A 26,573-nucleotide genomic window follows, 5' to 3' on the forward strand; every position below is an offset into this window, starting at 1 on the left:
TGCCTTTTTTATATTTAACTTCAAAATCATATTCTTCTAGTTTAAGTCTCCATCGGGCTAATCTAGAAGTGGGGTCTTTAATTTTGTAGATCCATACGAGAGGATTGTGATCTGTTTCTACAGTGAATTTTTGGTTGTATAAATACATACGGAAGTGTTTACAAGAATCTAGTATGGCTAAAAGTTCTTTTTCAATAGTGGAGTAGTTTCGTTCTGCGGAATTTAGAGTTCGAGAATAGTAGGCAATAGGGTGATTATTTTGAGATAATACTGATCCTATAGCTATATTAGAGGCGTCTGTAGTCAGTACAAAAGGCTTTTCGAAGTCTGGATATTGTAAGATTGGAGAATTAGTTAACAATTGTTTGCATTTTGCAAAACATTCTAAATAATTTGGATTTGTGGGGTCGATAGTTGCTCCTTTTCGAGTACATCTCGAAAATGGGGACGTTATTTTTGCAAAGTTGGGTATGAATCTTCGGTAGTAACCGATTAAACCAAGAAATGATTTAATTTCTTTTACTGTTTTTGGTAGAGGATATTTTTGTATAGCTTCGATTTTTGCTGGGTTAGGTTTGATTCCTTCGGTTGTCACTACGTGACCTAAGAAAGAAACTTCTTTCGTGAGAAACTCAGATTTGTCTAACTGAATTTTTAAATTATTTTTTCTAAAAGTGTCAAAAATAGTCGCAATATGAACTAAGTGTTCTTGCAGTGACTTGGAAAAAATAATGACATCGTCCATGTAGACGAAGCAAAACTTATGAATAAAGGGCCTAAGAATATTGTCCATTAACCTTTCGAATGTTGCTGGGCTATTCTTTAAACCAAAGGGCATACGTAAAAATTCAAAGTGACCATGCGGAACTGAAAAGGCTGTTTTCCGAATAGAATCCGGATGAACTTCAATCTGATGGTAACCTTGAGCTAAATCTAATGTTGTGAAATAACTGGCTTTTCCTAAGTTATCCAGTATCTCATCTATCTGAGGAAGTGGGTAGCGATCACTTTCAGTATGATCATTGAGCTTCCTATAATCAATTACTAATCTAAATTTTTTCTGACCTGAGGCATCAGCTTTTTTTGGTACTATCCAAACTGGAGCTGAGTACGGTGAAATTGACGGTCGAATTATCTTATTATCTAATAAATTATTTATTTGTTTTTTTATTTCTTCCTGCATTGCTTTGGGATGCCGAAATCCCTTTACATAAATTGGATTTTCATCCTTAGTTTTAATTTCGTGTCTAACAGCTGATGTGAAAGTTAAATTTTTGTTTTCATCGTAAAATACGTCTTTAAATTTTTTGCAAAGACTTATAATTTTATATTTTTCTTCGTTATTCAAGTGCGAAGTACGTATTTTGTTTTCGTTAAAATGCGTCGTTGGAATTTTTACTATATTATAATTACAAAAGTTCTCAACTTCAATTCTCTTATTAAATTTCATAGGCATAGGTAAGTCGAAAGTGTCTAGAAAGCCGTTTTTTGCAACGTGAATAGAATTGGGAATTTTGATACCTTGAAAGTGTCTTTCACGCAATAAAACTTCGCCATTATGAACGCTTACTGGAATTTTTTGGTATAAAGTTTCAAATGGAATGCTAACGTGAGGATTCTCGAAGGTTAAAGTATGAGTTGCGTAGCTAATTGTGGCGTGGAATCTTTTCAGATCGTAAGTTCCAAGGAGGAGGTCAAAGTGTTGGCTAAAATCAGCAATTTTTACGTCGAATGTTTGTGGAATTCCATATTCTAGGAATAGTGGCGTCTTAATATTTAAGTCGTGCTTGGAAGTAATTTTCATTGACGTTAGCGAAAAAGGTTTTCGATAAATATGATTTTTATCAAATAGTTTGAGAGCTCGCGGATTTAAAATTGAATGGGAACCGCCGGTATCGATTAAAACGCGTAGATGTGTTTTGGGCGTAATGAAGCAGGGTAACCCAGGGGAACTTTCGATATTATATAGGTTTATACAGGGGGTGGATGATCGTCTAACGGGATGGCTTGAAAATCCTGATGATTTTCATCATGCAAATCGGGCTCTTGTTCGGATTCGTAATTTTCGAAATCGTTTCGAAATATTGGGTATCATTTGAGTCTATGTGAAAATTGTGCTTCTATTAGTTGTAATTGTCATGGGCTGATGGTTTCTGGTTGTGGTAGTTTGAACACCGCTCATTGGAGTAGCAAAATTTGGTTGGGGTCGAGGAGCTTTATATTTATTTAGTCTTTGTTGGTTGTTTTTCGGAACATTGTTTCGTTGGAAGGATTGATTTTGTTCGTGAGAACTGAAATTTTGTCTCTGAGGAAAATTATAGTTCTGTTGTGGAGTAAAGTTAAAATGGGCTCTGTGTTGTGAGTTGAAGGTCTCACATAATTCGAATGCGTGGGTTGGAAGTTTGAGTTGTGGGTTGGAAGTTTGTGGATCTTTGATTATTCGAAGATTGATAGGGTTTATTTTTGAGTGGGGCCTTTTTGTTTTGTTGGCTCTTAAGGAAGTTCATGTATTGTTGTTGATTTTTGTGGTTATCGTAGGCAATACACTTTTGAAGGGCTTCTTCTAGGGAATTTAATTCAAAATGCGATAAGTATTCGCAATAAGGCTCGTTGATTCCGGTACAGAAAGTTTTGAGGGCAATGTTTTTGAAGTATGGAGTTTTAAAAGTGACTGTCGCGGGATTATCGTTTAGGGTGATGTGTTGGAGTAAATCGTTCAGATTTGTAGTTATTCTCTGATGATAATTGTCGTAGGATTCACTATGTTTTTGGACGGTGGTGGATAGTTGTGTTACTAATATGTCTTCGGAACGTCTGTCTCCGTATTTAGTTAATAATGCTGGACGAATTTCTGTCCAATTGGTTTTATTAGAATAGTTTAAGAAATTTCTAGGTTCTCCTTTAATTCGAGATACGATATGGAATTTAAGATAAATTCTTGGACGGATTTAAATCTTGGGTGCCTAAGAAAACTATTAAATTATCTACTGCTTTGATAAAGGTGGAGAGGTTGTCTCCAGAAGAGAATTCGGGCAGAGTTGAGCAAAGGCTAGCAATATCGCTATTGGTCATCGGCATTTTGGAACGTAATTTAGATGCAGGCTTAGATTTAGAGGTTTGTAGATTTCTTTTTATTTTTAAATTTAAATTGTCGAATAGTAAACTTAAATTTTCGATACTATTTTGGGAAATATCATTCAATGTACTCATAAAATATATGCAAAAATATAAATGCAAGTATATATAAAAATTCGTTGAAGTAAAATGTTATAAATAATATAAATTCAATAAACAATAAATAATAAATTCAATGTAAATGTTTAAGAATTCAATTAAAATAATAAATGCTCATAAACAATGGTAAAGAAAGGAAAAACTTACGCAAGGATGATCGTGTTTGATTTCCAATACATTTTTCTCTTTTACCAGGTTCTTCAGGATTTCATTAAACTAATGTAGACCAGGAAACGACTATGTTTCTGTATGAAATATCCTGTGTTCGCAGCGCCAGAAATGTTTCTTCAACGTCGATATTCCCAAAAAAAAATCTTTATTTCGAAAATAAGTTACAATTTTTGAGAAATTCTACAACTACTACATTTAATGATTTAAACTTGACTATTGAAACATAATAATTACAATAATAATAAAAATATTGATTTCTTCCTATTTATAACGTCGGATATCGGAATCTGCTGATTCTTAATAGTAAGGGAGCTTATGGCTACATTTCTATATTAATTCTTCTAATAGTATTAATCTTAGCTCTATGTTTAATATATATTTGTTCGATTGATGTAACCGTACTACATTCGGTATTCTCTCCGCCTATGACATTCTGTATATTCTCTTATAGCTTCTTAATTTTAGTTTTTTGATTTCAGATTACTTGAATATCCATGTTTCCAAGCCCTACAGCAGTGTGGAGAAGACAGCATAGTAGTATTGTGCGAATCTCTATGTTAATGTTGCAAAGTAAGTTATTTGATAAAACTAAGCTAAGTATTTGATAAAACGGTTTATAGATCCAGAAAAACTCTTTTTTTTTCGGTATAATTGTATTTCCAGAATCGGCGAACATAAATATTTTAGTGTCTTCTGTATTTCAGTTTTTTTTTCTGTTGTGTAAGTTACAAATATTTATAAATTTATAAATGACAATTGATAATCTTTTTTACCAAAACACGACGTACTACATGCTATACAGAGTTTTGTGTCTGTTTTATAATGAGCATGTATACAATATTTTATATGCCCACGTTTTCTTATTTTTTCAATCCATATACATCTACTCCTAGACATAACGCATGTCCCTAAAGTTTTCGGAAAAAATAATTATGTATTTTCTAATTGTAAATTAAGTTTATCTGATTAACTAAATACAGGAATTTAAGTTACATATTTAAGGTTTGTAATATATTTTTATAGAACAGAAAGAGGTCTGTGATCTTCGACTCGAAACAGCCCAAAACTCATCTATAGTCCTCGCCTGAGGCACATTTGGAGGGTTGTCGCGCTTGGGAACAAAATTTATATTTTGAGCAGTTAACCAATCTGTCGTTTTCCTGGCGTAATGGCATGACGCTAGGTCGGGCCAAAATATGATTTCATCATTGGGGTGATGAGTATTTATAAATTAAACAAACTTTGTAAGACACCTGTCAACGTAATTGTCAGCATTAAGAGCTTCACCGCGAACACGTCCAACAAACGGCTGTGAAACACCAGCTTCTGAGATGGCACACCATGTCAAAATTTTATCAACAAATTTTACTTTTCTCTTAAACTTCGTCCGGTGCATCTTGTACATTGCGTGTAAAAATCCGTCGTTGCCCTTCATTTCGAAATTGGATAAAGTAAAATACTTTTTATCATCAATAATGAGAATTTTACCAAGAAAATGAATACGTCTCAATGCACGGCAACATCTAGGAATTTTTTCTAACTTGACTGGTGTGTACTTAGGAGCTTTTTTCTTTTATATCGTTTTAAATTATTTCTAGAAATTGTTCTACTTACAGTTATTCGTGAAACATTATATCTTCGGTTAACATTTCGCAAAGACTTTCCTAATTGGTTCTCCATACTCTGAATTAATCTCTGTTCCCGAGCAGGAGTTAAAACTCTTGGTCTTCCACTTTCCACTCTTAAATTTTATGGTAGATCGTTGACACAGGAATATTTTGAGCCCTAAAAATTCTTACAATATCGCGTTTTGGTACATGTCCAACTAAACGATAAATACTTTGACGAATATTAAGTTTGTACGACATACCAATAATACTTTTAAATCTAAAATTTTCCGAAAACTTTAGGGACATACGTTGTATGTCAACCAAAATTGTTTATTGATTTATAGCCAATGTTTTCCTATTGTAATTCCGACTTTTGTGTTGTGATATGTCTATTTCTTCTGGGACCTACTTCTACTTTCTTTTGTCTTCCTCGGCCTCCACTTTGCCACTACACGCTCATCGGTTTTCAGACGGTCTTGCTACTTACCCGGTACAAAGCCATTTCATTTTTGTGATTTCTTGAATGACATTGTTTTATGTTGGTTTTGTTTCTGATCTCTTCATTTGTAATTCTGCCTCGTAATGTAATTCCCAGAACTGTTCACTCAAAGACCCCCTATAATTTTCTATTTTCTAGTATAGTGTTTGGTAAGTGGCGTGTACAATATATATGAATAGTCATTATGTATTATACACTTTAGCTTGCAAGTTTACTACAATCTCATTATTCTATTTGTCGATCGTGAATAGAGATTTTAGTAGCTTTTTCGCTCATAATTTTAGTTTTTGCTGTAGCTTATTTCAAACCCTTTTTTGGCGACTTTTGATTTAGTATATTATACTATTTTTATTGGGAATTAACCACAATTTTAGTTTAAATAGGTCAATTCCCAATAAAAACAGTAAATTTTATTAAAATGCCACAAGAAAGTAGCTTGAGACCAATATTTTGATTTAGTAATTACTAATTTAGTCGCCTGGCAAGAGCATTTTTTTCAGAAAACTATAGGACGTGAGAGTTTACATGAAGAATCAAACGATAACGAGTTAAGACTAACAAAATTTTGCAAGCACCAAAAACATGGTAGTAGGAGAAAAGATTTCCACATAACATGATACACAAAGGACATGAAAAATCGCCTGACAACGAAACCGTTAACCAGATAGATCATATCCTGATATGTGCAAGGCATTCTTCTGATCTCATGCGTGTCAGAAAGTCCAAACAACCATTGACCACTTTCTTATAATGGAAAAAATCAGAGAAAGAATATGAAACATAAAGAAGAATAAACATGTGAAACAAGACATAATTAATGTGGATATTCTGCGCATTGAAACCATTGCAAGAGAGTATAGAAGACAAATGGATGAATGAATGAAGAGCTTGAAGGCGGGGGAAAATGTGAAGGAATTGTTGACAAAATGTAGAAACATAATAATTAAGAACACAACAGGAGTATTAGAGAAAACCAAACTAGTCAAAAAATAAAGGAATGGTGTGACAAGTAGTGCCAAGAATCAACATATAACAACAATAGGGCATACCTTAAGAGAAACCAAGCAGGATGCACAAGAAGAGCAAAGGAGAAATACCGGTCCCTAAGAAGTGAAGAAAAAAAGATTGCGTAGAAGAAAAAAGATATAACTTTCAATTATATCAACTCTTTAATGAACTACACGTCGTAAAATTTGTTAAAATTCAACGACTCAGATGGCTGGACACATAATACGAATGCCAGACAACACGATCGCTAAAAAGCTTACCACGGGAACATCTGTCGAGACTGACTTAGAGTATTAAAAATAAGGAGATGGCAACAGATCACCAGAAACCGAACAAAATGGCGACGAACAGGTCACGATCCACGTGATTAAGTCGCTCAGAATTCAATCCGGCTTTTCTAACGCGAGATTGCGTAATAAAATAGTTTTTGTGGGATGGATCTGTTAGCCCCTTACTTAACGATTTCCGTTTATGCGGACTCCGTACCCCCAGTGGGCTGGACGGCTGGCGATCCAACCAACAACAACTACAGGCGAGATCGTACAGGACGCTGGTATTCCCAGACTTCACCTATGGATGAGAGGCATCAACCAAATACGATGAATCCTTGAAAGAAAGATACTCATCAAAATATTTGGAGCGGTTTGTGAAAACGGATCACGGAAGCGCAGATACAACTTTAAGGTATTGAACATATACAAGAACAATTTTGATCGAAAAGACATTATTACTATAATACAAATACGTCTACTACTAAACTATGATGATAATGAATTACTAGTTAAGTACTAATTAATTTGTTAGTGTTACTGGCTATTAAAACGATGCTGTCAGTGAATCTGATGTTATTTAAGTAGTAGTTATACCTTTATCGTTCCGTTCTAGTTTTGTAAAGACGTCTGAATATATCTGACTTGAGCCAGTTCTTGCGTTTTCTATGACTTTTATGAATGTCCATAACTCTTCTGAATACACATCCTTCTGATAGTTGAAAAATTATTATTTGTGAATAATATAATGTATATTGTGCATATTTTATTCGCACCATATGTAAATGATTCATGATACTTGTGTTTTCTGAATACGGCTTGTTTCAATAGTGAAGATCTATCTTAGGTGTTAGTCGATTTGTTATAATTTTGATGCATAGTTTCCATGAGGAAGATAAAAGTGATATAGGTCTATAATTTACTAGCTGTGTATTATCATCTTGTTTGAATAATAGTAGACTTCAGACTTTTTTTATTCTGTTGAGACTTCTCGCGTATCTAGCCATTTCATAAACTATTATTGATGAACTATTATGGCATTTTCTACAGTTATGCTCCCACATTTTAGCATTTTCATCTGCTTTGGTCTTCACTTAAGAATTTAATATTTTCACTTTTTTAGACAAGTTCTTTCCTCTTTGCCATTCTCGGGAAGGTTTCCCGATCTCACCTTTATTATATTGTGGTTATTTTTTGCTGTACAGAAGAGGATATATAATTTTTCTATAGACCTAATCATTTCTCATGCTCACTAACAGTACATTCTGTCTCCTTGTGGTCATATTTGTTATCCCTGGGAATAATTTTGATCCTAGCACCTGTAACTGTAGTTATTTTCGTTAGTCGTCTCTATAATTCTATAATTTTAGTATTGTACTTAGTTTCTTTTGTCTTTTCGGCTTTCTTCTTAAATGTTGTGTTTCCTCTATTGTTCTATGGGAATATATTGTAAACGTAGTACCTATTTTCCAAGTTATAATACCGTTAAAATGTATAGTTATATAAATATTGTTGACCATTGATGATAAAAAAAGAGTGTCACTTAGTTTCGATGACTTTCAAGGACTTTTTCTTTTATTGCTCTCTCATTAGGATAGATAACTAAAAGCTATTATAAGGTAAATTTAAATATATTGTGGCAGCACGTTTAATATTGACAAAGGAAAAATTATGAGAATTTGTTATTGTTTGAAAAGAAAGTCATAAATTTCATATTTTACTTGGACTTTGAAAAGAATAACTTTCGATTGACAATCAAAGACTTATTTAAAATAACAGGTAAATACTATAAAAATTTAACGGTAGTTCTTATTAATTTTGCTTTTGTAAACATACATTTTTGTAAACAAATATATACTTTTTTGTTAGGTATACACTTTTCAAAGATCGCGAATGATAAAAAACCAACAAGGAAAACATAGCAAGACCCAGAAAACTCATAGAAGTTCGAAAAAACTGCAATTGTAGCACTAAAAAATGTAGAGACAACAGACATTAACAAGCTAAAAGAGGCAATAACAGAAACACTAAATAAAGACAACAAACGAACACTGTCCAAAGCGGAACAAAGAGAATCAGATCTGCTCCCGCTCCAAACATCGAACAGAGTTGGATCGCAACGACCTAACACCTCGAAAAATAAGTTCTATAAAAAAAGATATTCGGAAGTATCCAGAATTACATTAGACACTACAATAAAGAGCATATACAACAAACAATCGAACAAAATAAAAGCATGAAAGTTGTGAGAAGAAAGTTAAATAGATACAGAAACAATTATAAAGCTGAAAAACATAAAAGTTGAAACAACAATAGTCGAAGAATTCTACTGAGAACTGTATAAAAGCTAACAAAAAAAAAAAAAAAAACAGAACAGAACCAAAAAGATAGAAAAAAGAAGGGATAGTGGTTAACCAGAAGATATACCAGAGATTACCAAGGACGAAATAAAACAAGCGTTCAAGAATATGAAAAATTGGAAAGTACCCAGAGAATAAAGTACCGGAGAAGATAGTATAGTACTGAATTCTATTAAAGGTAGAAGAGAAGTTCTTCTCGAAAAAATTCGAAGTCTATTCAACTTATGTCTGTCTATATTACAGCATAATTTCAAACAATTGGACATTTTCAGGTTACAAGCGAAGCAGTAACATCTCCAGAATATGCCAACCCCTAGTGTTGGCGAAACGTCGAGAACTAATCTCAGAAGACAACGGCCTAACAGTCCGAACAAACAGTTTAATAAGTTAGACGATGGCCGTGACAGCCTAACGCAGTTTATCATTCACTAATTTATTTTTACATTTATATTCGAACTAAAAACTCGACTTCAAAACTAGAACTAACTGTAACTTAAATAAAAGGTTCCTCTATATTTATACTAAACAACCGTTATTCTCGAAGCGGCGTTGACCTTCCAGAACTTACTCGATCGTCGTGGAGCCAAACAGGTCTTTTAGCGTAGAGGACTCGTGGATCTTCTTACTAGAAATTTCTGCCAGCAGGTGTATGATCTGGAAAATACTTGAATGAGAAAGGATATTTACAGTTTAGATATGACGAGTCATTATTTATCGTAACAAAAACACCATGGTTTAGAGAGGAAGACAAAATGTGAAGAAAAGAAGAAAACCTTTTTACAATACGGAACACAAAAGACACAACAGGCATACAACCACTATAAACGAGTCAGAAATGAAACGAATACTTTAGATAGACAAGTAAAAAAGGAACACTGGCAGAGCTTCTCAAAACAGATGGAACGCGACTTCTACGGAACACAAAAAAGTATGGAGAATGATCAGAGGGCAAAGAAAAGAGATGAACGAACTAATAAAAACGAAACACATTCAGAAGAAAACATGGGTAGACTACTTTCGATCCCTATTTGCTAAAAGTGATGATAATGAACCACCAAAACCAGAGATGACGACAAACGAAGAAATAAATATTGAGGAGGAAGAGGTAAAGGAAGCATTAAGGAAATTAAAAAATAGAAAATCACCAGGAGAGGACAGAATACCGACCGAACTCCTAAAGTACGGAGGACCGGATCTGGATAGAACAAAACAGAATTCCTCAAGAATGGAGATCATAGCATCCTAATACCTCTCTTCAAAAAGGGAGACAAATCGGACCCAGAAAATTACAGAGGAATTAATTTATTAAACATAACACTAAAATTAACAACTGATAACAAATAAAGTGAATGAAATTATGACACTAGCAGAAGAACAATAAGGTTTTAGGTCGAGAAGATCATGCACCGACGCTATATTTATAATGAGGCAAGTGCAAGAGAAATCTTTATTATACAACAATTCGGCATATCTATGTTTCGTGGACCTTAGAAGACCGGGTCAAATGAAAAGACGTTATCCACTTACCGTACGCAGGAGAGATACCTCTAGGAATAATCAAAACGTTCGAAAATATTTACCAAAACAACCCAATAAAAGTAAAAGTAGAAGAAGAACTAACCGACCCAATTGAAGCTGGCAAAGGGATAAGACAGGGAGATTCCTTGAGTCTTCTATTTTTCAACCTGATTATGGATGAAATAATCAAAAAAGTAAGAACTAAAAAAGGATACCAAATGGGAGAAAAACAACTTAAAATAATCTGCTATGCAGACGACGCAATACTACTCTCTCAAATTGAAGATGATTTACAACGTATGCTGCACCAATTTAATATAACCGCCAGAAAATTTAACATGTTAATTTCCCCAAAAAAGGCAAAATGCATAGTTACAGCAGCAAATTTACTAAGATGTAAATTGAAGCTGGAAGGTCAGATAATAGAACAAGTGATGGAGTTTAAATATTTAAACATCACATTATCTAGCTACGGAAAACTCTAAACTGAAGTGAAAGATTAAGTGAATAGAGCAAACAGAGCCGCAGGCTGCCTGAATGAAACAATATGGAGAAATAAAAATATCGGGAAAGAAATGAAAGGCAGAATTTACAAAATAGTCATCAGACCAATAATGACATACGCGACAGAAACAAGACCTGACACAGAGAGGACAAACAGGATGTTAGAAACAACAGAGATGAAAACACTTAGAAAAATTGATGGTAGGACACTATGGTACAGATCTAGAAGTACAGATATACGACGTAGATGCAAGGCGGAGAACATCAAGAACTGGGTAAGAAATAGAAGAGTAGAATGGAACCATCATAAAAGCCGAATGACAAAAAATAGAGTAGTAAAGACGGCAAGAGACGGTTCTCCAGAGGAAGACGATCAGTAGGAAGACCACGAAAACGATGGAACGACAACTTACTGGAGGCATATTCAAAAACAGAGAGAGTCATGTCTATATAAAAAGAAGAAGAAGAATTGATATTTCAATAGGATATGATGGAATAAGACAGGGAGATCCCCTGAATCCATAAGGAACATATATTCCCTGGGAATATACATATGTTCCTATAAATATCTTGCATTTCTGTATTTATAATCGATTTTGCATCATTCGTCATTTTTACTGTTTTCGCTATTTTCTATAGTTTTTTTTTTCAGTATGAATGTTTTGATTTCAGACTATATTCCGACTATTATAGTTTTGAATTATTTTATTATTTTTTATAATACAACACTACATTTTCGATATATTCTAATAGTATTGTTAAATTTATGCAGTGCAGGTATTTTTATCCCGTTCACACAATATTTCAGGTATAATAGTAATTATACTCAACGTAACCAATTCTTATTACTTTGATTATTACTATGAATTTTCCAAACCTTGACCTTTTATACCATTATTTCATACACTACCTGAAGTAAGCTATAAACCTTTTCAGAAAGTGCATTGTTGACCTTTTCAAAGTCTTTTAATTATACCTGCACCGAAGTTGTATCGTTTCAAAATAAAAATATTCTATTGAAAAAATAGAAAGGAATGGTAGAGGACGGAAGGGATTATCATATCAAAACATATGCATGTAAGATTATTGAGATTCGTAGAAAAAAAAAATCTAACAAAATGATACAAACGAAACTTTAAGTGAAAGATTGGACCAAAAAGAGAAAAATCTCTATAATGGGAAAGATCTTGATAGCCCATTACGATAATAACAGAATAGAGAATGATAATCATGAACAAAACGGTAGTTAGCGTTTAAATGTATCGCTTCCCAGTAAATAGTCAGAAGAAGAGTTTTACACACGTATATTGGTTAATTGTTTTCGACCAGGAGAATATGTGAATTTTTATGTTTTCAATGTCCAACTTAAACACATCTTGTTATTATCTCTTTTTCTTGTAATATATTTTTCACTCCAGTTTTAAGTTACTCTTTTTTAATTGCTTCTAGAATTACTATTCTATGTATAAACTCCCTATTTAACTCACGATAGTAATATTTTTCATGTTATATTTTTTGATTAACATTTTTTGTCTTTATCAATTCCCGGTCGCTATTTTACTCTTACTATTATAATCGGTGTCTTCCAGGCCTCTACCTGTTATTTCTTCATCTATTTCACACATTCAACTACGTCTGGACTGTCCTCTTCTTCCCCCTATATAACTTCCACTAACTAACTTATTTCGTTAATCTTGAATTTTTGATTTTTTCTACATGGCCGAACCATGTAGAAGTTTTTATCCATTATAAAGGATGTTTTTTAGAGGTATAGAAATGTATGTTGATAACACTTTTTAACTGTCGGTCATTTTGACAGCTGTCTAGTGATTTATGTGAAGTTTGATTTTGCAATTCAGCATGAATAGACTTGACGCCTGAAGAACGCTTCCAAATTGTACAAATTTATTTTGAAAATTGCGGTTCTGTTTGAAATCCGTATCGCGCACTACGTTCATTTTATGGTCAACATAATAGTCCATCAGAGCCAGTAATTCGATTAACTATGGAACGTTTTTGCACCACGTTTACTCTAAATGATAATATGCATCCAAAGACACGTCGTACAGTGCGTACAGAAGAAGTTGTTGTTTCTGTAGAGCGTAGCATACAGGAAGACCCGAATCAATCTATCTGCCATCGTGCATAGCAGTTGGATACATGTCTATCCACTTAATTTAAGATGTGTAAAGATCTTGCTTTGCGTGCTTACAAAATCCAACTGATGCAAGAATTGAAGATACATATTTTCCGATTTTCCATACCGATTTTCATAAGTGAATTTTATTCACTGATGAAGCTCACTTTTGATTGAATGGCTTCGTCAACAAACAAAACTGCCCTATTTGGAGTTAAGATAATCCTTAAATGTATGTTCAGAAATCATTACATCTAGAAAAACTGACTGTTTGGTGTGCTTTATGGTCTGGTGGAATCATTGGACCGCGCTTCTTAAAAACGGTGTTGGCCAGAACATTACAGTCAATGGTGACCGCTATATGCTACCTTTTTCATTCCCCAATTGAACCACCATGATGTACAGGAGCTATCGTTTCAATAAGACAGCGCAACATGTAACACAGCTCGTGCCAGAATTGATTTACTGAAGGCAACGTTTGGAAACCGCATAGTTTCACGTTTCGGACCGTGAATTGACCTCCAATATCGTGCGATTTAACAGTGCTAGACTATTTTATGTTAGGTTATGTGAAGGTGCTAGTCTACGCCGATATGCATGAAACGATTGATCACTTGGAGGACAAAATTCGCCGAAAAAGTGGTCGAAAATTGGACCTCCTTAGACTACGTCAGAGCCAGTCATGACGGTCATGTGCCAGAAATCATATTTCAATTATAATGCCAAAAGATTATCTTTCGAATAAAGTCAATTTCATGTCAATTTATAAAAATCGTCTTTGTTTTATTCCATTTCTAAGTTCTATACCTCGAAAAAAACACCCTGTATCATTATTGTGTACTTTACTTTCAAAATTTCTCTTACTCTGAAGTTTGTGACTTTTTCATTCTTAGCCTTCTTGTTGACCTTTTCCTCCTGAGTAGCTTTCAGCGTTTTTTGACTTTTGTGTCGGCTTTTAATAGCTATACCTCTGATCTATAATAATATTACTTCCAACCATGGTCCTGTAGATTATTGCCTTATTTTCTCAATTTGATATTTCTATCCCATATTACTCCATTAAGTAATGATATGCCTTTTTCGTTGTGTATTTCGGCCCTTAATAATTTCGTCTTCGAGAGTGTTGTTCCTAAGTGATTGTAGTCTATGTAGTGTTTTATCATTGTCGATTATTTAGTTGTAGGTATCTCTGTTATTGCCTAATATAGAGAACATGCCTAAAGAAGAGAGAACATGGCCACAAAGACAGAAAATATTGCCTTACCGCTGAGAGAAAAGAGCTTCTCCCTACCCTGGCCCATCAAAAACCACTACGTATCTCAAGGTCAGAGATACAGTGGATTTGAGCAGCATGTACTCAGTGTTTTTCAGATTTACCTCTAATGTCTATTTGTCCTATTGTTCAATCATATCACTTTCTTGTCATGCATGTTCAACGTTTTCGTAGTATAGCTATATAACTACTTGATCGTCTGCAAAGCTGAGGTTGTTGAGTATTTTCACCGGGTGGTAATCCCATTGTTGTATATTTCTGTTTTCATTCTATAGACAACATCCTAGTTTAAATCCTTTAGTACGCTTAAAGACACCTCTAATGAATTTTCCATGCTTTATCTAAGTTCTTAAGCCACTATATAAAGTTTTAATAGATTTATAATATTCTCCTTCTCCTTTTCTCTTATTTCGATGCCTCTCCCTCCATAATGTATATATCGTATACAACATATATAGCATACAGCGCTTTCGTTCGTGTCGTGACGTTATTCTGTGACGCCGTGTCGTGGCACTACTTCCGTGACGCTCGCCTCAGCATTTTAGTATAGAGAGAAAGTAACACAACGCCAGTATACATGGTTCGCTTCAAAAATATCGGAGATAAGAAATTACCATAATGTCCGATAGACAAGCAACTTAGCAATTCTTTATCTTTATTGACCCTCCTTTTTACTTTATCATTAGTTTTTTTTGCTGTCCAAGGTATCTTCAGCATCCGTCTATGAATCCACATTACTAATGCTTTAATTTTGCTCATACATATGGAATAAAGATCAACGGGGAAGTACTTAATATCATAAGATACCCGAACGATACGGAAATTTGGTCAGAACTTATAGAAGGACTCCAAATTCTGCTTAATCGTGCTCACAAAGTGGGAGAGGAAATGGGCATTAAAATAAACTCAAACAAAACCAAATTTGTAGTCTCTAGTCAGAGTTTAGAAAAAGTTCACAAAATTACATATTTGGGAACTGTCATAACGGAAAAACTAGATCCAGAATAGAAATAAAACGAAGAAGAGCAATTACTAAAACTACTCTTATGAAAATGAAGACATTTATTTGCAATAATCATCTCAATTTAGAACTAAGACAAAGAATGGTTATGTGCTACATTTGGTCTGTACTTTTATATGGAGCAGAAGTGTGGACACTAAAAGCATCAAGTATGAACAGAATTGAAGCATTGGGAATGTGAATTCATAGACGGATGCTAAAGATACCTTGGCCTGCCAGAAAAACTAATGAGGAAGTACTGAGGAGGATCAACAAAGATAGAGAATTGCTAAAACTGTTAAACATCGGAAAATGTCTTATCAGAAGCATATAAATTTAAAATCAAATCTATATCAGTAACAATTTTTCATAAAATTAGACAATTTACAGCATTAAAAATTTATAATATTAATTCGCCCATTAATAATAATTGTGGGTATTAATTAATATTTATTAAACTTTGGAGGGGAAGAGAAAGATGCATATTTAAAGACTTAGAATACAATCCGGCAACGTAGAGTCTCGTGGGGTGAATGGACAGTTTTGTGACTACTCCTCGCTAGACTCCAGTTCGCCGCTTAGCGCGGCGCGTTCACCAGTATTTGTTTGCCACGGACATGATAACTTCGCCTTTGCCGAGCCACTGTTTACTGCCTAACAATAGTGCTCTATCTCCTAGTGTACCGAACAAGTTTTTAAAACGCTTCTTGTGGAACCAGCAGTGTTTTTTGTCCATTAAACAAGTTGTGACTCCGTATGTTGGGTTTTGGAATAGTTTTTTGTTCTTCCATCAATCCGTTCCAGTACAAATTATGGAAACAAGGTATTTTTTTTAGTTTCGTATTGTTATTTAGAAGCGTGTAGAAGTAGTGGTAGTTAGATTGATCCTTCGGGGTAGCTAATTGGTCTTTGTATTCAGTAGACATGTATGGTAGCTCGCTTTGTGTATGGTTTCCATACCCCTTGCGTAGCCGCAAGGTCTCGTCGAAAATATTCTCGTGTCTGAATCGGAACGCCCAATCGTCCATAAGGTTCGTAACCCTAAATCCGACAGTCTCTCCCCTAGCTGCATATATCGACGATTCCAGTGCAGGCGAGAAGGGTGTGTCGTATTTTCGTTTCTTTTAGAATCGATTTAGGAAGCGAGTTTTTGTTTTTAATTATGTTGATTATACACAAAGCCAAGCTATCCCTACCAGTATAGCTACCTACCGAATTTTTGCAAGGTTATTAATAAACATCTGTCGAAATACTAACACAGTATAGTTAGTTTAAATGTATTAATTTCTAGATAAGATGTCAAATACATTTTCTTTCCTCCAAGGTTAAAATTGTGCAAAATGGAATAATTGCTTGGTGTTTCAGCTGGTAATTATCTTTTTCTTTGACCATATTGTACCATTGTTTACTTTTATCTCTGCAAGCCTTGGCCCCACCATCGCGTTGAATTTTTTCCATTTTCTTTAAATAGAACTTTATGTTTTACCCCACGCATTGAATTCTACAGAAAATAGACATATCGGCATCGTAAACAAACATTGTTGTTTTGATTTATTTTATTTCAATTTTGTACTGTGTACCTACATTGAATGTTTATTTTGTTGTTATCGGCTTTACTATACCTTTGTACCCATATTTCTATGCTTAGATATCACATCTTAGTGCTTGTCTACTTAGTGTTGAATGAATATTATTCCTTTTTTTTTACTAAATTAATGTGAGTACAGATTATTTCTTTTTGTTTTCGCCTTATAATCTAAGTAAAAACTACAAACCGACCATCGTTATAAGGCTTTTGATTTTATTCCACTGTTTTATTTTTATATTTCGTGATTTTTAGTAGTTATTTACTAGCGTTCTTCAAATTGTCAATAAATATTATTTCTGCCATTTGAAATAATGTAGGTATAACACAAATTAACACATTTTTCATTTCATTTTAATTCTACTTTTCATCTTTCTTTTAGTTCTTGATCTCTACACAAACACTTATATCCATTTTGGTTCAAGTATGATAATATATGTATTTGTTATTATTTTTATTTCTTATTTAGCTTTATTTAATTTGTATTCTTCATGTTTTCAGTTTCCAGTTTTATATTTTTATTTATTAAGGCGTTTAGATATAAAGATACCATACTTCCATACTGTTTATATTCAAAAATAATCTCATAGAGTTTGCAGTATTTTCTTTGTTGAAACTTAAATATGATGATTAATGATATTCCTATGCCTAGTTATCACGTTTTAGTCGTTCTATGCTACTGTTGATTATTATTTCCTTTCTTTACTGCAGTTTTTTTGGTATCGGGAGTTATAAACTCAAATTATGTATGCAAAACATTTACCTCTGTGTAAAGTGTATACCTCTGTAATGTTCACACCAAAAAAGGTCAAAATACAATAGAAATGGATTTCTACAATTATTATTATTTAAAGACATAGACGTGCTTTTGGGTCAGCCAGTTGATTAGCGTTTTGTCCCTAAAGCACGAAGGAAATAGAAAAATAACTCTATATTATCGGCATAATCTTTTTATTTCAAGCGCATTGATAAAATATTTCTATATTTCGCATATATATTTATATTTAGATATTATATCTACGAGCGTGAATAAGTCTTGATACAGTAGAAAGGTTATAATACAAATAGAAATGGATTTTTGCATCTATTGGTATTGACAGACATATGCCTGCCTTCCGGTCAGAAGATTGATTAGCGAGACGCAGGAAGCAAAAAATAATTTCAAGCGCATTTCATTTAATATGTATATTTATATTTAGATGTATCTCTTTACTGGCGTGAATAAGTCTTAATAATCAGTTTTACCAAAAATGGAAAGATCTGATCAACTGCCGTCTTCCCCTTTAATTCCCGTTAATTCTACTGAACATCGCCTAAAACAATTACGGAATATGTTGGCATTAGCTCTACCATTTGCTCAAAGTATTTAAAAAAAGCAGCTTTCATATCTTCACCTATGTGAGCTGACTTAATTGTTAATAAACCAACATCAAAAAGTCATTTGCACTACCATTTTTCTCTGTTTTTCCTCTAACGTTTTAATTCCTGTAGCATTTTCTAATGCCTGTCTCTTCCTATTTCAGGAATGCATTCTTTTACTGTTGACAAAGTTTTATCCAAAGTAGGAATTTCATTATTAAAATAGAATTTCATTTAAATTTGTTAAGCCTTTTTAAAAAAATCTAAAATACGTCGATTTTTAAATTTAATGTTCTACATTTTACAATAAAATTTTATTATACAAGGTGATACACATTACAGTGATGACGTCATCGGCTCTTTTTTTAAATGTAACACCCTGTATTTTAGGACATTTTTAGTCGATAAAAATGAGCTGATTTCCAAAAAGTATAATACTCGGGTCTAATGGATATAATTTGAAAGATATGCGCTTGGAAAATAAATTATTTATTATCAATTGCAAAAAAGTAGCCTACTTATAGTTTTTGGTAAACTGTAATTATTTTTAGTAACGTTCAATAACAATTAAGTAGTACAATAATTATTGTATTAATTCGTGAATGTTCTGTATTATTGCTTAGAATTAATTTTAAGTAGAAATGAATTTGAGTGTAAAGCAAAGAATTGAAATACTCATGATGATTGGGTATGGAGACAAATCGCGAACTCAGATGGAAGTGTGTAATTTATTTAATGATAACCAGAAATACCCATCACGCAGTCAACAGTAAGTGAGATTGAAAAGAAGTTTCGAGAAACTGGTACGGTTGAAAATACAGGTCGTCCCTCTGTAAATTATGTTACATTAGATGTTGTACTTGCTTTTGAAGAAGATGCGCACACTTCTGTTCGTAAGGTTAGTAGTGATCTCGATGTTTGCAAAACAACGGTACACAAAGTAAACGGTAAAGTAAGTAAAATGCATAGTTGTACAGGAATTAAACGAGGATGATCCAGATAAAAGAATACAATTTTGCGAAATAATGATGGATAACAGCCTCCGAAACCCTCTCTTGGTTCAAAATATTATTTTTTCTAATGAGGCTACATTCAAATTATATGGCGAGATCAACCGTCAGAATTGTAGATACTGGGCAAAAGAAAATTCCAACTGGATGCGGGAACATCATACACAATACCCGCAAAAGGTAAACGTATGGGCTGGCATTGTAAGAAATAAAATCATTGGACCCTACTATTTCGAAGGTAATTTAAACGGGCCAGCATACCTTCAGTTTTTAAATGGGTATCTCGTACCTACTTTAGTTAATTTATTCTCCAGTACAATTAATCTTGAAGGTTTTGATAAAAGTTTATTGTTTCAACAGGATGGTGCGCCTCCGCATTATGCTTTAGATGTTCGAAGGTACCTGAACGAAATTTTTCCGAACAGGTGCATTGGAAGACATGGACATATTGAATGGCCAGCGAGGTTGCCAGACCTCAATCCTTTGGATTATTTTATGTGGGGTCATTTAAAGAATGTTGTTTATAAAACGAAACCTGCAAATATTGGAGACTTAAAAACAAGAATTCGTAAAGATATAAATAATATTTCTCAAGAAAGCATAAACAAGGTTCTACAAGAATTTGTACAACGTTTGGGTTACTGTCAAATACAACAAGGGCTACAATTCGAACATTTAAGATTAAGTCATGTATTAATTACTGGATTACTTTCAAGTTATTTATTATAATTTATTTATAATTTATTAATATTATAAATCAATAAAAATGAATTTTCTAAGCGCATATCTTTCACATTATATCCGTTAGACCACCCAGTATTATACTTTTTTGGAATCAGCTCATTTTTATCGATCTAAAAATGTCCTAAAATACAGGGTGTTTGTTACATTTAAAAAAAGAGCCGATGACGTCATCACTGTAATTTGTATCACCTTGTATAATGAAATTTTATTGTAAAATGTAGAACATTAAATTTAAAAATCGACGTATTTTAGATTTTTTTAAAAAGGCTTTTCATTTAGGAAATATCGAATTTATTCCATACTTTACGGACACACTGTATATATAGTGTATGGTATTTAAATGTGGCTTACTCCCATTAAAATATTAATTGCTTTAAGATGTCACAAGAAAATAGCTCCAGAACAATATAAAGTAGAAGGAATGCACTTTTCTTCTTATAATATTTTTTGTCTTGATTAATAGATTTTCTAATCCTTCCTGGAGATGGTACTGGTTACTTCATGGTTCCATTTTGTTCTTTTATTACTTTTCTTCCCCTTTTTTCTACTTTCTTTATTTTTAGATGTAGTTTAGGATAAAATCCACAAATTTTCACTAACGTTTTTTGATCCTTTTAAAATAGTATAAACAAAACCAATAAACTAACATATATATATTGTGTGCTTTTCCATTTAGGTTTCCTTTAATTAATAAGTTTTAATTTTTTATGGTTTTTCTCAATTGACAATAATTAATGTTAATCACTGTCCTCATCCTATTATTATGTAATATCTATATTTATGTTATGCTTAAAACGTGAATATCGCATAATACTAGAATTACCTGGATAGAGTTAGAATTATCCAAGCATATTGGATAAAGTATTTGTGAATATTTCATTTTATTCTGGATGTATCCGTTTGATTCTATATTATCCTCTTCAAATAAATAACCGTTTCTAATTTGGAGTAAAAATGAATATAATTTTTATCATTCTTAGTTAAATCAAGTTCTCGATGCTTAGTTATATCTTTTGGACAGTCATTCTGTAGTAGATTCTTAATAAAGAAAAGAAAGCAAATAAAATTTAAACCTAGAATGACCCAGATAAATCAAGAAGCTATCAATCTTCTTTGCTGTTTATCCAGCCAATTTGGATAATACACAATTTCAGGATTTACCCATACATAATATATAATAATAAATGCTGAAAACAGTTTTCTAGTTACTCTCTTTCCCATTGTTATCTAGACAAAAGCTATAGCTCCATTTTGGTTGAAATAAAAGATATGTTTTAATTTCTTGTACAATTTTAAGCTATCACTGTTTTTAACAATCTTCAGTTTCATACCAAGAATTAAAGTACCTTCTGGATACATATAATTTCTGGTTGATATTTAAATTTTTTCTATATTGTTCGCTAAAATGAAAATCAAACAGACAAATTATTGCACCAAATAAATATTTCTGGAAAAAACACAAATTTGTAGAAAGAAATTGCCTCTAAAAGCAGTAATTTCTGAATTTAACTTTGAAAGGAATCATCTTCTTGACAAAACCAAAATTGGAGCATTGTATTCATCTCTGCAATCTCATTTTCCACTGGTCTGTTCACGCAAGAAGAAAACCCTCAAATCTCACTCAACTAATTCTCTCCAATCAATGATCTTATGGTATATTTTTCTCAATAAGTATAAATTTGTCACCATCTATTTTTTGAAAAAATGCTGTATTTTTCCTTATAATGTATATATAAGTTAAGTCTTGTTAAGTGTTTAAACTCTTGGCTTTCCTTCCTGTTATCCTTTTTATTTTTGTTTCAATATTTTTTACCTATTTTATGCAATACCTTAGGATTCTGTTCTCTTAATGCAATGTTCATACCTTTCATAACTTGCCATAGTAGCTTCAGTTCTTCAATGCTTTCTTTTTCAGCATTTTCCTGTTTGATTTTTGATAGACAAACATTTAAAACCTAATATTGGTTAGCCCCATTCTCATTATATTATCTACCAATGATCTTTAATTTAAACAGGTGGAAAGCATGTTTTAAATGATTTTTTAAACACTGTTGAAATAGCTGATGTAAAATATTCATTATGAGATATTAATTACCCCGTTACTGTCATGTTTCATATTTTGTTTGGATTTCCACTTAACACTAACCAAATTTCATGATGCTTATTTGTAAATGATTTGTTTAAATAGTCCTGATCTCTACTATTTCGGAATATTCTCCACTGTGCTGCTTTTTTTACAGCATTTAATTTTTATAACATCCCTTATTCTGACAAAAACTGAATTAGTTTTTCTACAGGGACATATTTTAGGGATTTACAAAAAGAAATATGACTGTCAATTTAAGTACAATATGTAGATTAGTGGAAGTGGTGGGTTTCAGTAAAAAGTTGGAGAATAACAGAATGCCAGCTACTTCATCGTTTTATTGAAAACGTTTCATATATGAATCACACAACTAACACTTCAATCTAGTAGCATGGCGCGCTAGCTGTCTTTGATCATTTTTTTCTCTATATTAGGAAAGAAAATAGCTTTAATTTGATATAAAAACATGCATATACGTCATCTTCTTCTTCTCATTGCGCCGTCTCCTTTCGAAGGTTGGCGATCCAAATGGCAATTGTAGTTTTGGAAACTGCTGCGCGAAAGATCTCTGCGGATGAGCGGTCGAACCATCTCCTCAGGCCTTTCAGCCACGAGTTCTGGCGTCTTCCTACTGATCTTTTGCTCTGTACTTTTCCTTCCAGTATAACTTGAAGTAATTCATATCTTTCGCCTCTCAACACATGACCCAAGTATTGCATTTTCCTCTCTTTGATTATTCTTAGTAATTCTTTTTGTTTACACATGCGACAAAGTACCTCAACATTAGTAACTCTTTGTACCCATGGAATCCTCAACATTCGTCTGTATATATACATCTCAAAGGCATCTATTCTTTTTTCTATTTCAGAGTCCATTGTCCAACTTTCACAGCCATACAGTAAGACAGAAAAAACGTAACATCTGATCATTCGGATTCTAAGCTGTAGACTAAGGTCTGATCTTGTAAAAAATGATTTCATGCTCATGAATGTTTTCCTTGCTTGTTCGATTCTTGATCGGATTTCATATACGTCATGAGCAGTGTATTTTATTTAAAAAATAAACAAAATAAAAGTTTTGTCAAAAATTAATTACTTAATTGAATTAACAATATTTGCAGCCACTTTTTGATTGGCAACCCATTATCAATGTATTTTCCTAATTTTAAATGTATGTAAAAATATGAGTGTGATTAGCTACGTTATGAACGAAGTTATCCTGCAGTGGGATGTTGGGCTATTAAGATATTTTGTGCTGAAAATTATACTAAATGTAGAAAACATGAGTTGGTGTTTTTGAATTATTTTTATTAGCCTCCCTCGCTGTATAATATATTCTCAATTTTATACAGAATACATAGACATAACTTTTATTTGAGAAATTTATGGCACGACACTGTTCCAACTATCATAGTTGCCCAAACGGTTTTTTTCCATTTTGCGTTAATTTGTAATTTGACATTAATTGGATGTATTCGTTAAGGTCAACTGATGTGAAAAATAATGTGAACGTATTTGAATTTCAAACAGATATCTAATATTGTTCCTTTAATTTGAAATGGTAGTAAACCGAGTGAAACGTTGCATAATATATGCATGCTTTATGAAACACCACAAGGACGAAAAAATTCCCCAAATTATTTAAAAGTAAAAATTTCACAATCTCCAGTAGGTAATGGAAAATCTACTTATGCTAATAATCTAGGCATTAGACGAAAGTCAATGAAATACATTCAGGGTCGAAAATATTGCGAATTTTACTTAAAATCTGTTTTTTTTTAACGTCAGAAAGAAATTTATTACATACAGTTTTATGTTTCACTATATTCCAAGTTTTATGAGCATTTGATTCTGTTATTTTAACATTTTTTCAAATATTTTTATTTGCATTATATCATATTTTATAAAAGTTTGCTTTTTATGTTTCATTTATCTGTCGTTTCATTCTCGCGTCTTTCATAGCTGGTCTTAACGTAGCTTCGTCTACTTCGTTATTCCAAGATTTTGTCTCTTCCTTCTACCAATTGAGCTTCTCTGGTAATATTTTCTTTGCTATATAAATATGTTACATTTTTTTTTTCTATATAAATATGTTACATTTTCTTTACCATGTCATGGCACTATTGTTTTATTATATATACTAGGCTATTCAATAAGTTTTGAAATTTGATTTTGATAAGAAAAACACAATTTTATGGTTTGAAAAACACTTTATTATTCAGTATAATTATTAGTCACCATAAACATCAATACACTTGTTCCAACGCATTGCAATAGTATTACCGCTATCTTCTTTGACTCTTGTCTGCCTTTTAATAGCCGTACCGGGTCGCCGTTGATGAGATCCAGTCTCAAGAAATCGTTGGTAAGTTCTCTGCACAGTTGAACGACCAACATTCAATTGTCTTGCCACTCCCTTTGGCTTGCTTCATCTTCCAGCAATGTAACAATCTGAACAGACTTTTGACATCTTTCCATCGTTATTAAGAAATACACTTTACTGGAAGGAGCCAGTGTAATACTAAGATATCTCAGACACTTAGAACACTACAATAGTTCTCAAAACAATTAATTTCGTGAAGCATCGTTGATTCGTAAATAATGACTTCTGAGAATTTTATGGCTTAATAGGTTTTGTGATTTTGTTTATTCTCTTAACAGGCTCGGTGTAGCTTCTCAATACACGTGATAATTCATTTAATTTAATTAACATAAAACAAATTAAAAGAAAATGGAGAAATATATAAAAAAAGCATTAATCATTGGGAAGTAGCAAATCGTTGCTCTAACAAACAAAAACACCAGAATTGCGGACAGAAATAATACAACTCGTGACTAAATTCTACAGCGAACTATACAAAGCTCCTGACACACTTGAAGAAGTAATCGGTAACCAAGAAGCTGTACCAGAAGTCCTTCTGGAAGAAGTAGAATCGACAATTACTGCTTAAATATGCTGGCAATAAAACCTGGAAAATCTTAGCAGGCATATTTACGAACTGCCTAAGATCGAGATGCATACCAGACCACTGAAATACAGCAAACATTATTCTCATTCACAAGAGAGGTAGCAAATAGGATATCAAAAACTATAGGCCTAGAACAACCACTTCGGAACTAATGAGTAGAGCTAAAGAATATGAAATACCGCTGTGATTAACCTTCATAGATTTCGAGAAGGCTTTTGTTTCTATATATCCCAAGGCAGTAATAGAAGCTTTGACCAACCAAGGTATTGACAAACTGTACATAAAAACTTTAGCAAACATATACAGACACGCAAAGGCTAAGGTAAAAAGTTATGAAAACACTCTAGAATTTCCCACTACCAGAGGCGTCCGACAAGGAGACGCAATATCACCAATGCTCTTCACTGCAACTCTAGAAAATATATCCAGCAAAATGAACTGGCAGAACAAAGGAACATCCAGACATCGTTCTGATTGCTAATAATCCTGCAGAACTACAAGAACTTGTAAGCGACCTAAATGCAGCTAGCAATGAAGTTGGCCTAAAAATGAACTTGACAAAAACAAAACCGATGTATAACGAGCTAGTGGATGTCCAAGATGTAATAATAAACAACACTGCACTTGAGACAGTAGACGAGTATGTATACCTGGGACAATTAATACATAAATATGGCTCCTTACTTCCAGAAATCAACAAAAAAGTGAAACTGGCTTGGGCATCTTTTAGTACAAATGCAGTTATATTCAATGCAGTCATAATATCGATACGAAAAATCACACAAAGGTCAATAGAGCGATGCTTGATAGGTAAAAAGAGAGATCGAAAAAGAATAGAATGGATCAGACAGAAAACCAAGGTTACGGATGTAATCCATAGAATTAAATCTTTAAACGGCAGTGGGCGGGACATTTAGCGAGAAGAATTGACAATAGGTAGTCCACTAGAATTACACTGTGTTATCCAATAGGCGTTAAGAGACCAAGAAAACGTCCAAATTTAAGATGGGACTATGACATAAGGATGACATGAAATGAGAATTGGACAAGCTAGAGCAACATTTAATAAGATGAGAAAAGTATTATGCAGTAGAAACCTTAGTTTGCAACTCAAAATAAGATTATAACGTTCATATGTGTTTTCGGTGCTGCTGTATCGGGTGGAGGCCTGGACTTAAAGAAAGAGGTGGGCGATCGACTTAAAGCATTTGAGATGTGGACCTACCGAAGAATATTAA

The 26,573-nt window shown here is 33.0% G+C and overlaps 1 protein-coding gene across 4 annotated transcripts in view; it reads left to right on the forward strand.

Moving 5' to 3' along the window:
* gus (splA/ryanodine receptor domain and SOCS box containing gustavus) overlaps positions 1 to 26,573 on the forward strand; it is a 180,256-nt gene that overhangs the window by 72,911 nt on the left and 80,772 nt on the right. For 3 of the 4 annotated variants that reach the window (XM_072520628.1, XM_072520629.1, XM_072520630.1), the window contains exon 2: positions 3,885 to 3,975. Coding sequence is in view for 1 of the 4 variants with exons in the window: in XM_072520627.1 (XP_072376728.1) it covers positions 16,201 to 16,406 (206 nt within the window). In the remaining 3 variants the exon portion in view is untranslated. Of the gene's footprint in view, positions 1 to 3,884; positions 3,976 to 16,145; positions 16,407 to 26,573 lie in introns of those variants that run through there. The other variant, XM_072520627.1, reaches the window with a different exon arrangement.

This window comes from Diabrotica undecimpunctata, chromosome 1 (genome assembly GCF_040954645.1).
Source record: "Diabrotica undecimpunctata isolate CICGRU chromosome 1, icDiaUnde3, whole genome shotgun sequence".
Taxonomy (NCBI): Eukaryota; Metazoa; Arthropoda; class Insecta; order Coleoptera; family Chrysomelidae; genus Diabrotica; species Diabrotica undecimpunctata.